This window comes from Grampus griseus, assembly GCF_964374135.1.
Source record: "Grampus griseus genome assembly, chromosome: 14".
NCBI lineage: Eukaryota > Metazoa > Chordata > Mammalia > Artiodactyla > Delphinidae > Grampus > Grampus griseus.
Genome location: NC_139008.1, coordinates 15946994 through 15962467, shown reverse-complemented (window position 1 = coordinate 15962467; position 15474 = coordinate 15946994). Strand labels below are relative to the sequence as shown.

General features: G+C 50.0%; 1 protein-coding gene across 2 annotated transcripts; it reads right to left on the bottom strand.

The window, feature by feature from the left end:
- Nucleotides 1-1077: 1077 nt before the first annotated feature.
- Nucleotides 1078-14803, bottom strand: QPRT (quinolinate phosphoribosyltransferase). 2 transcript variants are annotated; one of them, XM_082670782.1, is made up of 5 exons: nucleotides 14743-14789; nucleotides 8213-8316; nucleotides 2910-3445; nucleotides 2203-2334; nucleotides 1078-2123 (listed from the first exon to the last, which is right to left on the bottom strand). In XM_082670782.1, exons 2-5 carry the CDS (start codon nucleotides 8292-8294, stop codon nucleotides 1905-1907), a joined length of 969 nt encoding a protein of 322 aa, XP_082526908.1. In that variant the 5' UTR covers nucleotides 8295-8316; nucleotides 14743-14789; the 3' UTR covers nucleotides 1078-1904. The 2 variants fall into 2 exon arrangements, with proteins under 2 accessions (XP_082526908.1, XP_082526909.1); XM_082670783.1 differs by lacking the exon at nucleotides 8213-8316 and having other exon boundaries at nucleotides 14743-14803.
- Nucleotides 14804-15474: the final 671 nt, after the last annotated feature.

Genomic DNA, 15474 nt, shown 5'->3' with positions numbered 1-15474 from the left:
GTGTCCACTTCTGCCCAGCGTTTCTTGGGGGTTTTGTTTGTTTTGTTTTTGGCTGCACCAGGGAGTGAACCCAGGCCCTCAGCAGTGAAAGCACGGAGTCCAGGGTGCTCCTCCGCGTATGTTTGGTGCTTGAAGGGTGAAGGTCTTGGTCGGTCTGGAGCTTTCACATCTGAGTAGCTCATCTGCCCCTGGCCCATCGCTGGTCTCCAAGGTTGAGAAAGGAGCAAAGGGGTAGAATAGCTCCCTCAGGGCAGACTGGCACCCCCAGACTCCCCCTGAAGAAGGAACCTCTGTGAATGAGACCCATTTTTCTCTCCTCCTGGCAAAGGGCAGAGGAGAGAGTAGGTTCTGGGAGGGGAGAGGCAGCTCCAGACTGGAGCCCTTCCAGGAGGAGTCACCTTGGGGACCACCTTCACCCTTGGGAGCCCTCATGCTCTGGTTCCTCCCAGATCCACCCAGAAGGGTTAGAGAGAGGCGAACCCTAGGCTTGGGGTGAGGGTAGGAGGGGCCACACAAGTGGGCAAGACCACAGGGGTGTATGTGTGTGTATGCATATTTGGGGGACTGGATTTAGACCCACTGCTTAGACTTCTGAGTCCTGACTCAACATGGAAGGAAGTTTGACGTCTGAACACGGACTCCCACCACCCTCCCTTACTCCCTAACTGACCTTGGCTCTGGCCCCAGCTGCTCTGTACCTCTCCCAACTAATGATATACCCATGGAACCAAATCCTAAAGGGCCTTCAGCACCCAATGGGGGTCTCATTTTGGGAGGGATGCGTGATGGAGTCCGTTTGGGAGCCCAGGAGTGAGGAATCAGCAGGTTTCTCACCTCCAACCAAAAAGGTGGTAATAGCAGCCACAGGCAAGAGGTGAAATACTGAGTAACCAGTACAACATGGGCATCGACCAAGTGTAATGTTCCAGCTGAGCATCAAAACGGGTATCACATATCCTCACATATAAGATGCCATTGATTGTAAAACACACATACTATTATTACTCAAAAAGAAAATTGTCAAACCAGTGCTTTCTTATCACTTACAATTTCTATTTTATACTTGTTGAAGGAGTTCTTTTCCACATAGATCGTTATCATGTTCGATCTACAAGCCACAGGCACAGGCCACACGGCTACGCGACAACCAATGCCTGGCTGACAGTGACCATTAGCCACCCTTGACTACACCATTTGTTCCCACACACCAAATATGACTTCAGTGTGTGTGGGGGAAAAAGTGCTTCTTAGAACAGGTGAATGATGGTAATTTCTTTTCTTTTTAATAACTTTATTTATTTTATTTATTTATTTTTGGCTACTTTGGTTCTTTCTTGCTGTGCGCGGCTTTCTCTAGTTGCGGCGAGCGGGGGCTACTCTTTGTTGTGGTGCGCGGGCTTCTAATTGCGGTGGCTTCTATTGTTGTGGAGCACGGGCTCTAGGCCCGCGGGCTTCAGTAGTTGTGGCACGTGGGCTCAGTAGTTGTGGCTCGCAGGCTCTAGAGCACAGGCTCAGTAGTTGTGGCGCACAGGCTTAGTTGCCCCGTGGCATGTGGGACCAGGACTCAAACCTGTGTCCCCTGCATTGGCAGGTGGATTCTTAACCACTGTGCCACCAGGGAAGCCCAATAATGGTAATTTCTAACATTTACTAAGCACTTACTCTGCATTAATTATCATCCAAAGAAATCCATAAGGTTGGCTAGACCCATTTTACAGATTAGGAAACTGAGGTGAGCAGAGGTGAAGTCAGTCCTTTGAGGTCCCACAAGCAGTACATGACAGAGTGGGACTTTAGCCCAGGCTAACTTGAGAGTGTTCTGTTGGCCACTGGACTTAAAGAAGTGAAATCGTGAGAGTTGCATGAAACCGTGTTATCCCACTGCCAGTGTAGCCTTCTTGGCTTTAGAAGCGGCGGGCGTAGGGCACTGGAGTGGCCCCTTCGGCAAACAGCTTGAGGGAGAAATCGAGGGCCGGGGCAGCCTGGGTCAGCATCCCCAAAGAGATGACATCGATATGGGGCCCACAGAACTGAGGAAGGCTGTCCAGCGTGATGCCCCCGCTCGCCTCCACGCCCACGTTCGGGAACCGGGCCTTCAGCGCCGCGGCCGTGGGGTGCAGCTCCTGTGGGACACAAGCCAGCGAGAGGTGAAAGCCCCCGCCCCAGCCCCTTCCTCTTCCCAGGAAGCAGACGCTGCCTCACCTCAGGCCTGAAGTTGTCCAGCAAGACGAGGTCTGCTCCTGCCTCGGCCGCCTCCGCAGCCTCCTGCAGGCTGCTGCACTCGACCTCCACCTTCAGGGAGAAGTCAGCCGCCTGCCGGGCCCCCCTCACCGCCTGTCAGGTGGCAGGGGTGAGAGTGAGAACGGGTGGCAGCCAGCCCTGGGCAAGTGAGCTGGGACTGGCATTCGAGAGGCTCCAGATGGATAACGAGCTTGGGGTTAATGAGGAAACCAGGCATCGAAATGGCTTCTCGCATATTAGGTGAAACCACGTGAAATTACCACTTTTGTGGGTTAAGAAAATGGCCAAATCCAGCACTATTTGGCATTTGGACCTGAGTTCAATTGACTCAGAACATTAAGACTGGAAAGGGTCTTCAAGAACATTTTCATAGACGGGAAACAGGTCCAGGGAGCTAGAGTGACCTGCCCAACACTGGGTTCCCAATAGTTCGTCCTTTTCCCTTGAATATCATACCGACCAGCAGAAGAACGCTGGTGAAGAAGCAAGTCCAACCGTTCATTTTACAGATGGAACCACTGAGGGGTCAAGGAGTCTTGCATGTCCCAACTCCCAGGCCATCACTATTTGCCAGGGAGTGGTTGGGGGTCCCTGGTAGAGGGAAGGGCAATGCTGGCGGGGTGGCTGGAGCAGGGCCAGGGCAGGGGCTCAGCTGGACAGACAGACACCTTTTCCACACCACCAGCTGCCACAACGTGGTTGTCCTTCACCATCACCAGCCCTCCCAAGTCGTAGCGGTGGGAGGCGGCCCCGCCCACTAGGAGCCCATACTTCTCCACCAGCCGGAAGCCTGGCGTCGTCTTCCTCGTGCCTGCCACGTGCCCGGCCCAGCCGGTCCCCCTGGCGGTCTCCACAGCAGCAGCGGCAGCGCTGGCAACTCCACTGCAGCGGGCCAGCATATTAAGGGCCACCCGCTCCCCCAGCAGCAGGTAGTGGGCAGGGCCCCGGACCTCGGCCACCTTGGCCACAGGCACCAGTTTTGATCCCTCGGGGAGGAACCAGGAGACCTGGCAGTTGACTTGGGCAAAGATGGCATCAAAGAAGGGCCTCCCAGCCAGCACTCCGGGGGACTTGGCCCACAGCACCGCCTGTGAGGAGGCTGCCCCCGTGACCAAGGCCATGTGGTTGAGGCCTGGGCAGTCCTCTCGAAGCCAGCTTTCTGCCAAGGCGGCTAGAGTGGCAGGGGGCAGCAGGAGTGCCAGGCCTAGGAGGGAAAAAAAGAGAGCAGTGTTACATTTTGGCTGCCTTTCTGGTAGTCAGGGGTGATTGTCAAAATACCTAACAACAGGCTGAATTGGGCACTAGCCAATCAGGGTGAAGACCTGGGGGTTCCAGGAGAGGGGCTGAGGCACTGGGTGGGCCTTGTGAGCTGAACAAGGTTGTCAGTTGACCAAATAAAAATATAGGACACCTAGTTAAATTTAAATTTCTGACAAACATCAAAGCTTTTTTAGTATAAATATATTCTAGGCTATATTTAGAACATATTTATTCTTAAAATTATCTGTCAGTTATCTGAAATTCAAATTTAACCGAGTGCCCTGTAATTTATCTGGTAAACCTAGTGTTAGACCAACAGCTATTCACCAGTGGAAGAGAAATGCAGCCACCTAAAAGCCACTCTGGGCTTCCCTGATGGCGCAGTGGTTAAGAATCTGCCTGCCAATGCAGGAGACACGGGTTCAAGCCCTGGTCTGGGAAGATCCCCCATGCTGTGGGGCAACTAAGCCCGTGCGCCACAACTACTGAGCCTGAGCTCTAGAGCCCACGAGCCATAACTACTGAGCGCATGCGCCACAACTACTGAACCTGCACGCCTAGAGCGCATGCTCCACAACAGAAGAAGCCACTGCAATGAGAAGCCTGCGCACTACAACGAAGAGTAGCCCCCGCTCGCCACATCTAGAGAAAGCCCGCGCACAGCAAGGAAGACCCGACGCAGACAATACATACATACATATATACATAAATAAATAAAATTTATTTTAAAACGAATAAAAAATAAATTTAAAAAGCCACTCTTGACTTTCCGTCTGCCTTGCATAGAAGGATCGGTTATTTACTAGCTGAAGCCCCCAGGAGAATATAAGCTGTGTGTCTTTCCCATCCCTGCCTTCTCTATAGCACCAAGAATTTTAAAGCTGGAAGTTCAGCTTTTTACAGATGTGGAGACTGAGGACCAGAGAAGAAAGGCAAGTCAGCTGAGGTCGCACAGCATATTGACAGCAGAGTGAGACTGGCCAGGCCTTGTGGCCATGGCCATCTGTTCCTCCACCTTTGCCCCCTAGCTTGAAAACCTCTCCTTCACCTGATGTTTAAAAAAACTGTCACCTCTCTAGAGATGGGGTTGTATAAGGAGGAAAGAGCACGGGGAAATTCGGTTTGAGCCCCTGCTCTGCGAGACAGAGCTTCAGGAGTGTGGGTGAGCCCTTTGCCTGTAAAATAAGTGTTAAGGACGAGGTGGTCTCTGAGGTCCTTCCCGCCGGCGTGCCACGTTGATGGGCCGCTGCCTCTGTTGAAATGAATGGGGTGACCGCAGAGGCCGAGCTCAGGCGCAGTGCAACATCGCCATCTGTCGGCCAAGAGAAGACCTGCAGTCTCGTGGGCGGTGCCATAGGTGGGCTTCGCTGCCCGGGGGAGGGGTAGACAATTCGATAGCATGTGAAGGGGTATTATTTAGTTTAGTTTTGTTTCCCCCACTTTTGCTCCAAGCTGAAGTTAAGGCCAGACATTCTGGCTTGCTCTACTCGCAGAAGGAGGGCCCTTCTTGTCCAGCCCTTATTCCCCAAAGACAAGAGCCTGTCCCCCACCAGCAGCCACAGACCTCAGTTATCGCACCTGACCCTCCTCCCCAAAGTTCCCGCCCACAGCTGCCCCACGTGGCTTTCATTCTCACTCAGAGCCAGCTGTGGGCCAGATGCTAAGAACAAAGTCGGTGATAGGGAGAAAAATAGAGTACCTGCCTCCACCGTTAGCGGTCCCGCCAGGCAAAAGGCCAGTGAACGAACAGCAGAGATGGATGCAAAGGCCCCCACTCCATTCAGACCAGGTGCCGTGATGTTTGCTTTTTTTTTTTTTAATTTTTATTGGAGTATATTTGATTCACATGTTGTGTGAGTTTCAGGTGTACAGCAAAGTGAATCAGTTATACATATATCCACTCTTTTTTTTTTTTTAGATTCACTGTTTGCTTTTAAAGTGAATTTGAATCCTTGGACTGGTGAGTATTGGATAAACAAACTGTGATGCATGTTTACAATGGAATTCTACTCGGCAATAAAAAAAAAAGGAACCAACTACTGATATACCCAACAGGCACACATCTCAAATGTATTATTCTATGAAGGCAGATTCAAAAGGTGACATGCTATTTGTGTCCATCTATATGACTATATTCTGGAAAAGGAAAAAAAAAAAGATAGCAACAGAGAACAGGCCAGTGGCTGCCTGGGGAGGGGGGAGCGGAGGGGCTGGCCGCAAAGGGGGCAGCACCAAGTTTTGGGATGTGATTGAACTAGTCTAGATCTTGTCTGTGATGGTGGCTATAACACTGATGCATTTGTCAAGACTCATAGAGCTTTACACAGAAAAGGATGAATTTTACTGTCTGTGGTTATACCTCATTAAACCTGACTTTAAAATCAAACCATAAAAAAAGGAAATTTAAGCGCATCACTGTCCTGCTTAAAGCCTCACTTTCATTGTATTAGCGCCAGCTCTCTTGACTTCTTTCCATTTTTCGTTGATTCTTTGGACAAATCCTTGTTGAGCACCTGCTCTGTGCCAGGTCTTCATTGCTAGGTGACAGAGAGAGCAGCTCTTTCTCTTAGCTTTCAGGCCTTCGCTTATGCTGTTCCAAGGCTGAGCCTTCTGCTAGAAGTCCCTTTCCTCACCCTCACCCCAAACTGCCCCTTCACCTCTCACTCAACTTCAGACCTTCTCTTAGATATCACTTCCTCAGCCGGGTGCTCTCACAGACCTCCTAAATCAGGTCACATGCTCACCCAGCTCCTTGTTCATCCCCCAATGTCATCCTCCGCTGGTGTTTTCTGTCTGGGGCCAAAATGTCCACTGAGTTGTCTGCTGTATCCCAAGTGCCTAGCACGCTGACCCAGAAAAGACAAATGTGCTGCTTGTATAGGTCAACGGTCAAATATTGGCAATTTCATATTGTTTAGTTTAATACTAAGTGTTTGATGATAGTTCTCTGAGCAGAGAGGACGCACTGTGGAATCACAGCCCAGACTCCGGGGCCACTCGGCCTGGGTTCCAATACTGCCTCTGTCACTTTTAGCTAAGTAATCTTGGGCAAGAGACTCAACCTATCGGGGGCCTTCGTTGTCCCAACTGTAACGGGGATAACACTGATCACGTCATAGGCTTCTTATGAAAATTAAGGGAGTTAATATTTGCAAAGCCTTCAGGAACATTGTAGGTGTGTTTGCTGGTGAGATGACTGAAGTATTTACCAAGAGTCGTGGGAGCAAAGAGGAAGAAATGACTAAATGTCCCTGGGGAAGGGGGAAGTTTTAGTGGCCTTGAAGGATGAGTAATGTTTGCCAGGCAGGGGTGGGGGCGTGGGGAGGAGGGAGGGCAAGAGATTTCGGACTGAAACAGCACGTGTTCAAGGTTCAAAAGCAAGAAAATAGAGCGAGGAGGTAACGGGGTGCTGAGTAGGATTCATGGGAGAAATGTCTCGGGCCTGAGGCCAGAGTGAAAAAGGGACTAAACCAATTACCTGAGGAATGTGGACACAGCCCGGGAGCCATCACAGAATTTTAAATGAGGGAATGATATGATTATGATTTTGTTCTAGAAAGGTCACTTCAGCCACCAAATGGAGATGGGCTGGGAGACAAAAGGAGGCTGGGGCGGTTGGTCAGACAGAAACTGATGAAGGCTCGAATTGGGGCAGTAACCAAAGGAAGAGCAAGCCGGGGCAAATGGGAGAGTTTTTTCTAAGGTAGAATCTACTGGAATTGGCAGCTAATACGACGTAGAAGCCTGGGGTTTCCATCCTGGGTAGCTGAAAACTGACATAAGGAATTGTTCAGGGTAGGCTGGGGAGGAGGAGGGGTTCGGCAGCAATTAGCAACCCGCACAGGCTGCGCCCCTGTGATGGCCAGTCGACGGCACCTCAGCTCCCTGACGCTCTCTCGTTTGGAACTCACCACAGAGGCTCATTCCCATTTTACAGGTACACAAACTGGATCTCCGGGGGGGTCAGAGCGTATGACAGAGCGGCAGAGCTGGGGAAAAAGAATGACTTTGGGGGAATTTCCCAGAGGTCCAGTGGTTAGGACGCCACGCTTCCACTGCCAGGGGCGCGGGTTCGATCCCTGGTCGGGGAACTAAGATCCTGCAAGCCACGCAGTGTGGCCAATAAATAAATAAATAAACAGAACGCCTTTGGTCTCGCAGATGTTAAGGTCGAGATGCCATCAGGAAACGTGGATGGCTGTGCACAGAGGACAGGTAGAAGAATGTTCTGGGGTTCAGAGGAGATTTGGGGGTGAGGAATGGAGAAATTGGGGCCACCAGCGTGTGCAGATGGTCACTGAGTGGGTAAGATCACCAGGGCAGGGTGAAAGAGGAGGGCTGTGGGAAACGCCAGGATTCGAATGTCACACAGAGGCGTGGCTGTCAAAAACAGAAGTCCCACCAGGAGGGAGTGGATGTCTGGAAGGAGAAGAGGGTTGCAAGTAGGGTGTGAGCAGAAGCAAAGCAGAAGAAAGGCTGAGAGAAAAAAAAGAAGAAGAAGAAGAAAGAAGGCTGCAAGTGAGCATCGCACTTAGCCCCTGGGAGGGCTTTGCCAGGGCAGTCTTAATGCCTTGTGGTAGGGGCAGAAACCACATTGTCATGGTCAAGGAACAGACAGGAGGTGAGGAAGTGGGGGAGGGGTATGGACAGCTCCTCTCCGCAGAAGTCGAGAAAGCAGGGGCCCCCCGCCTGGGCTGCACGTTGGAATCACCTGCGGAGCGTTTTGAACTCTGCTGCTTGGGTGCATTCCGGATCAACTGAATCAGAATCTTTCCGGGGTGGTTCCCATGCATCCAGGTTTTGGAAATGCTCCACCTGGGATTCAGATGCACAGAAAGGTTAACAACCGATGCTCACACAAGACCGTATGTTGTATCCCTCCGTTTATAAGAAACATCCAGAAAAGGCAAATTAAGAGAGACAGACATCAGAATAGTGGTGGTCTGGGGCTGGAAATTAAATGACGTGGGATCTTACTGGGGTGATGGAAATGGTCTATGATGATGGTGGCATAAACTCAGTAAATTTACTAAAAAGCTTTGAATTGTCCACTTGAACAAACGAACAAGAACCAATCCTCTGCCAAAAGGCAGGAAACTATTTTGCAACCCTAGTAACCCAGTGAATCCAGGTATTGGATCAAAAGCCAACATCAGAAGAAAGACAACCAGATACTAGGCGCTCCTGATGGAACATCCCCCGACCTATGCAATACTCTTGCCAAAACAGCTGAACCGGAGTCAGATCAGACTTCTAGACGCAGCCACCAATTACAAGAAAACCAGAAGACAGAGGAACATGTTAAACTATACCACGAGGATACAACCATAGGAAACTCTCCAGAAGATAACCTAATTTCTTCAACACATACATTGCAAGGAAAACAAAAGATTAAAAGAGTCGAAAATGCATACTAACCAGAGGCAGAGCTGGGGAAAAACTAATGTATGGATCTTATTTGGATACTACTTCAAACAAACAAATTGAAACCAAATTAGAACTTTTATGAAACAACTGAAAATCTGAATGCCGACTGGGTATTTGGTAACATTAAGGAAATTTTTTTTGAAGTGGGTTATGGTTGGGATAAAAAGAAAAGTCCTGGGCCTTTCCTGGTGGCGCGGTGGTTAAGAATCCGCTTGCCGATGCAGGGGACATGGATTCGAGCCCTGGCCCGGGAAGATTCCACATGCCGCGGAGCAACTAAGCCTGTGCGCCACAACTACTGAGCCTGTGCTCTAGAGCCCACGAGCCACAACTACGGAGCCCACGTGCCACAACTACTGGAGCCCGAGCGCCTAACACCCGTGCTACACAACAAAGAGAAGCCACCACAATGAGAAGCCCGCGTACTGCAACGACCTGTAGCCCCCGCTCGCGGCAACTAGAGAAAGCCCGCGCGCAACAACGAAGACCCAACTCAGCCAAAAATGAAATAAATAAAAATTAAATTAAAATTTTTTAAAAAGACCCAATGCAGCCAATAATTAATTAATTTTTTAAAGTCCTTATCTTTTAAAAATAATAAAAAATATTAAAATACTGAGATGTTTATGTATGAAGAGACTTGACAGCTGGTTTTACTTTAAGGTAATCTTGGAAGGTAGAAATTAGAAAGGGTGTGGGGACATCCCTGACAGTCCAGTGGTTAAGAATCCATGCTTCCACTTCAGGGGGCACAGGTTCGATCCCTGGTTGAGGAACTAAGATCCCGCATGCCATGTGGCGCAGCCAAAAAGAAAAGAAAAGAAAAGAAAAAGGTATGGATGGGACTGACTTGGCCAAAACTTGGTGGTTGTTGAAGCTGGATGATGGGTACGTGAGGATTCATCATACTTTTCTGTCTATTTTTGTGTATGTTTGAAATTCTCTATAATATAAAAGTAAAATAAATAGGTAAATAAGAAAAGGAGAGAGAGGGCCCTCACTTAAGATAGGGTGAAGGAAAGTTTTTTGTTTTGTTTTTTTCAGCCACACCACATGCCATGCGGGATCTTAGTTCCTTGAAAAGGGATCGAACCCACGCCCCCTGCATTGGAAACATGGAGTCTTAACCACTGGACCACCAGGGAAGTCCCAAGGAAGGTTTTTTTAGGCTGAATAGAGCAGTGATTCTCCACCTTGACTACACAATGGAATTATCTGGAGAGCCTTGCCAAATGCAATGTCTGGGTCCCACCCACAGAGATTCTGATATAACTGGTCTGGAATGTGGTAATTTAATTCTAATTTGTCGCAGAGTTGAGAGCTTCTGAACCGCAGGAAGAGAACAATAGCTACCATACACTGGTGCCTACCAGATGCCGGGCACTTGCTATATATACAATGTCACAAATCCTACCTGTCCTTCTTCATGGTAAAGGCCATTTGTAGGCAGAGAACCTAGGCTCAGAAATGCAAAGGGAAATTACCTAAAGAGCAGAGCTAGAAAATGGGAATTCTCTGGCCGTCCAGTGGTCAGGACTCTGTGCTTTCCCTGCAGGAGGCACGGGTTCGATCCCTGGTTGGGGAACTGAGATCCCACAGGCCATGCAGCGAGGCAAACAAACAAACAAACAAACCATTCAAAACATTAAAGAAAAAGAGAAAAGAAAATGATTGACGTGGACCCTGGTCTTCCCTGTCCACACACAGAAGGTGGTTTTAGAACCACACAGCCTTCACCCACGGGTTACTCTCTTGCCCACTTAGGCAAGATCAGCTGTTCTGATCGCCTACTGTAAATGCAGAATGTTCGTGAAAAATAAATACATCTGGTTTTCTTTAGGCCCCAACTCTCTCGTGCATTTCCAACAAAAGGGATTCCTGTGGGTAGCTTTGAAAATAAGGGCTCTCCTAAGTAGCCACTGTCGCGAAAGGAACTGCAGAGAGGAGTGGGGCTGTTTTTACAGCTGCCTGAGGAGAAGTGACTGCACAGAGGAAACAGCTGTAACGCCCTGTCCCCTTTTTATTCTTGCCGTTGTTACATGTAAATATTCTCTCAAGATGCCTGGACTTCAGAGATTACAGTGTTACCCTGTGGGGTATAACCTTGATCTCTCAAGGCAATCTTTTCTTAATGGGTTATTCCAGAATTTTATTAAAATTGGTGCCTCTGTTCTTGAGGGGATCCAAAGCATCTGGGGAAATTTCCTGCATTTGTCTCTTTACAAATAATGTAAAATGATATAGATATAGATAAACTGACTCTGGCAGAATATTTGAAGATTTTTTCCCCCACTGGCACTTGTGCCATTCTTGTCTGGATTGTTGACTGACTTTTACTGTGTTTCTATATTGCCCTAACTGGCCAGTGGCTCTGTACCGGGAGAGACTGGGCCAGAATCAGAACTTCCATCCCTGCATCTTTCCTTCAGTCATTTAATAAACACTCATTCTTGCCTTTGATGGACGGGCAAAAAGTCAGGGTCTGCAAATGGACTAAAACAAATTATCACAAGTTTTTGTTCTTAATTTGATGTGTAACCATGTGGCCTGTGCTTGCAGCAACAGTGATGTTATACGAGGCTGACAAAGTGTTCCAGCTAAAACCAAGTAATGATTGTTTTCCCCAATTTACAGGAAAAAAAATTAAATAGATAGACATCAGTTTTAAAGGTTTTGCCTTTATAAGTTTTTCTTAAAACTCTGGTGCTGGGCTTCCCTGGTGGCGCAGTGGTTGAGAGTCCGCCTGCCGATGCCAGAGACACGGGTTCGTGCCCCGGTCCGGGAAGATCCCACATGCCACGGAGCGGCTAGGCCCGTGAGCCATGGCCGCTGAGCCTGCGCGTCCGGAGCCTGTGCTCTGCAACGGCAGAGGCCACAACAGTGAGAGGCCCGCGTACCGCAAAAAAAAAAACAAACAAAAAAACAACTCTTGTGCCTGCTACCACTTGTCTATAATAAAATCTGGAGTGACATCGTGTGTAATAATAATAACAGCTAACACTTTTATGGTCCTTCCCAAGCACTGTTCCCAGCATATTCTATATATTAACACATTTAATCCTCACAACAACCCTCATAAGGTAGGTACCATTATTATCTCCATTTTACAGATAAGGAAACTGAGGCACTGAAGAAGCAAGTAATTTGCCCAAAGTTCACACAGCTGGGAAGTATGGAGGCAGGATCATAAGTCTAGGCGGGCTGGCCCCAGAGTCCCCTCATGTACCCAACCTCACCACACTGAGCACAAAATTATACTTTATATTATTATATATTTATTATGTCACTATTCACAGAGCTCTGCAAGCCACACCCAAGAATCCAGGGCTCTGTCCTTGGTGTAGTAGGAAGAGCTTGGGTTGGGGGTTCAGAAACGCCTGGTTTGAATCCCAGCTCCATCACCTACATGCTGGGTGACCCTAGGCAATTTCCTAACCTCTCTGAGAGTCAGTTTCATGAGGAAGTCACAGGGCTACAACGAGGAGGGAATGGGCGATTCACGTCAAGTGCCTGAGCCAATGCCCAGCCAGATGCCTTTGAACCCAGGTGTCTGACTCCCGGCAATTTTGTTCTCCCATCTATTTATTTGTTGATCCATTTGGCAAACACCAGAGGGAGACAGAGGCTGGTTAGCACCCCAGCTTCCAGATAAATGTTCTTTCCTTTTCCCCTTCTCTCCCTAGAGAGGAGAAATGACCTCCAAATAGAGCCAGATGCGATTGCCCGTCACACAAGTGGTAAAATGACATATAGGGTTTCAGAGCAAGGAGAGATGACCTGTCGTTAAGATACAAGAGCAGTAAGAGAAGACCCAGGAAGGTTGGCTCTGAGAATAGGCTGGCATTGGACAGGTGAGAGGAAGGCCCCCCCAAGCAGAGAGAATGGGAGAGAGAAAAGGCCCAGCAGTGCGAGGCCTGGGGTATATGTCGGTGAAGTTGCACGTGGAAGGTAGCGAGAGAGAGGGCTGAGTGGTAGGACGGGGCCAGACTGAGCAGGCCCTGAATGATAGGAAACAGTTAGGTTCTCATTCAATAAGCAGTGGAAAATCCGTAAGATTTTTGATCAGCAGTCACTTGATCAAAAATGCACTTGTGAGTTTAAATGTTTAAGTTGTGCCTAGCATTTTTGAAAGATGTAAGTTGCAAGGCTGTTGCAACAGCCTGGACCAGGAAGCAGTGAGTCCCGGTCAAATGTAAGGGCAGGGCATCTGTTAGGGGACCGCTCCCTGCACACCATGCCTCCAGACCTGGCCCCGCCCCCTCACACCTCGCCCCCGGCCTGCCATCTGCTTCTGCCCCAACTCTGTCCTCGCCCCTCATTTGCCCCATGTCCCCAGCCTTTGCCTCACCCCCTGACTCGACTCCTCCCTCCTGGTTTAATTCCCGCAGGTCAGTGATCCCACAGCCGACACTTCTGGCCTGGCCCAGAGTTAAACATCAGTGTCATCACGTGCGTGAAGGCTGCCAGGCAGAGGAAGGCTCCGTCAGAGGGAGGTGGGAACAGAAAGACGTGGAGGTAAATCCACAGGATGCAGCAACTGTCTGGATCTTGGGGTTCAAGGGAGAGTGACCCTGAGGTTTCCAGTCCGAGTAGGAGGCTGGTGAGGCAGGAATAGAAACGGAACTGGTGTAGGGGAGGACTTTGATTTTGACACGCCAGGGACATGTCCCCAAAATGGAACTGGAACCTGGGGCAGGCTCAGGACTGCAGAGGCAGACTGGAGTGATGGATGTGACTCCAGCATAACTGCTGAGTGATTTCTGTGCCAGGTGCTTGACATGTATGATCTCATTTCATCCTCACCACAACCCAAGGGAAGACACTGCTTTCACTTCATCAATGAGGAAACCGAGGCACAGCGAGGCTAAGCATCTTGTCTGAGGTCACACAACTAGCAGGTGGCAGGGATGGGACTTGAACCCAGGCTCCGACTCTGAGATCATTTCTAAACCAAGAAGTAGTCTGGACCCCCAAAAGCTGGTTCCACGGCCAAGCCAGAGGGGCTGGGTATGGGGTCAGCAGAAGCCCTAGACCAGGGGAGGAAGGTCAGAGCTGGGGAAGGAGAAGCCCAGGGAGGGGAATGTGAAACTGCAGGGAGCCCTCCATGCTCATGTCGTTTCCCGCCCGCCCGCATTCCCAACCTGGTGAGCAGGGAACTATTATTGTCATTTTGCAGATACTGCAATACAAGGAAGTGAGGCTCTGAGACATCAAGTGACTTGCTCAAGAACACACTGTCTGTTCCTGGTGGAGCTGGGATTCAAACAGGAGGCTTTTGACTCCAGAGCCTGGGGTGTATCATCCTGCATCCAGCCTCCTTCACAATGTCACTCCCCACATGCACAGGAATCACAGGGATCGCAGGACTCAGGCTCCCTTCCCCCACCCCGAGGCAGATGGGACAGGACTTTGCCTCACTCCTCCAGAGCTGCTAGTGAGGGGCAAAGTCCAGAGCTGCTCCAGGTCCAGCCTCCCACTGCCCGGCCCCTTCAGTCCCCAGGAGACGTGGCCTACTCCAGGCCACCCCTGAACTTCCTGGGGCTCAAGCCCCTTTCTTCCCCAGAGCTCACTTGGGAACCTATTGTAGAAGGATAAAGAAGAGTGAGAAGAGGTCTTTGCAGGGCAGAAAGGAGTGCTTGGGTTCAGAGAGGTTGGAGGGAGATGGGGGAGGGGTAAGAGAGTAGTTAGAGACCAGCGAAGACTTGGGGAAGGTGGGGGATGAGGACGGAGATAAGATGGGATGGGTGATGGGCAGGAGAGGGGCAGGTGGTGATGTAGGGATACAGGGGAGAGAGATCTGGGAGGCTTCTTTACCTTCAGGGTCCATGACAGCCTGGAGCGGGCCGACTGGTGTGTCCACAGCTCCGTCTAGTGTTTGGAGAGGCCGGAGACTGGGGGAGGGGGTGGGGCGGGAGGGGGAGAGGGAGGGGCCGGTCTGACCATCCCTGACCGGCCCTGCCCTGGTTCTCTGGGGCTCCCTCTGGCCTCCAGGACACTCAGTCATATAACTCAGAAGTCCTCTCCTCTCTGAGCCTCGGCCCTGTTCTCTCCACTCACCCAGCCTCCTTGACCCTGCCCCAGGGTGTGCTCCCTGTGATGGCTGGAGAGAGTTTTTGACGGTGCACTGGGGAAATCCTACTTCCCTTCTTTTTGATCTCAAATACTTCTTTACCTTTTTCTGCGCCTCCATTTCCTTAGCTGTAAAATGGGATAATACCAACCTCATGGCTTCAACTGAGAATCAAGTGAAAAAACTCTGCGGGTGACACAGAGTAGAAACTCAACAAAAAGCCACATTCCTTTTCTTCCTTCTTCCCAAGGTACTTTAAGGGCCCTGAGCAGATCAGAGCCGGGCTTCTGAACAAGAAAACCAGGAAACTGCCAATTATTGTACTGTGACTTCAGGCAAGTTCCTGTCCCAGAAGTGCTGGGGACTCCAGTTCTTCATCAGAACCACTTGCTAAAGTCTCTGGGACCACTGATGGCCAGACACTGGCCTCTTCCCAGCCTTCTCCCATTTCTGCCTCTGCAGCATGTGACCCTGCC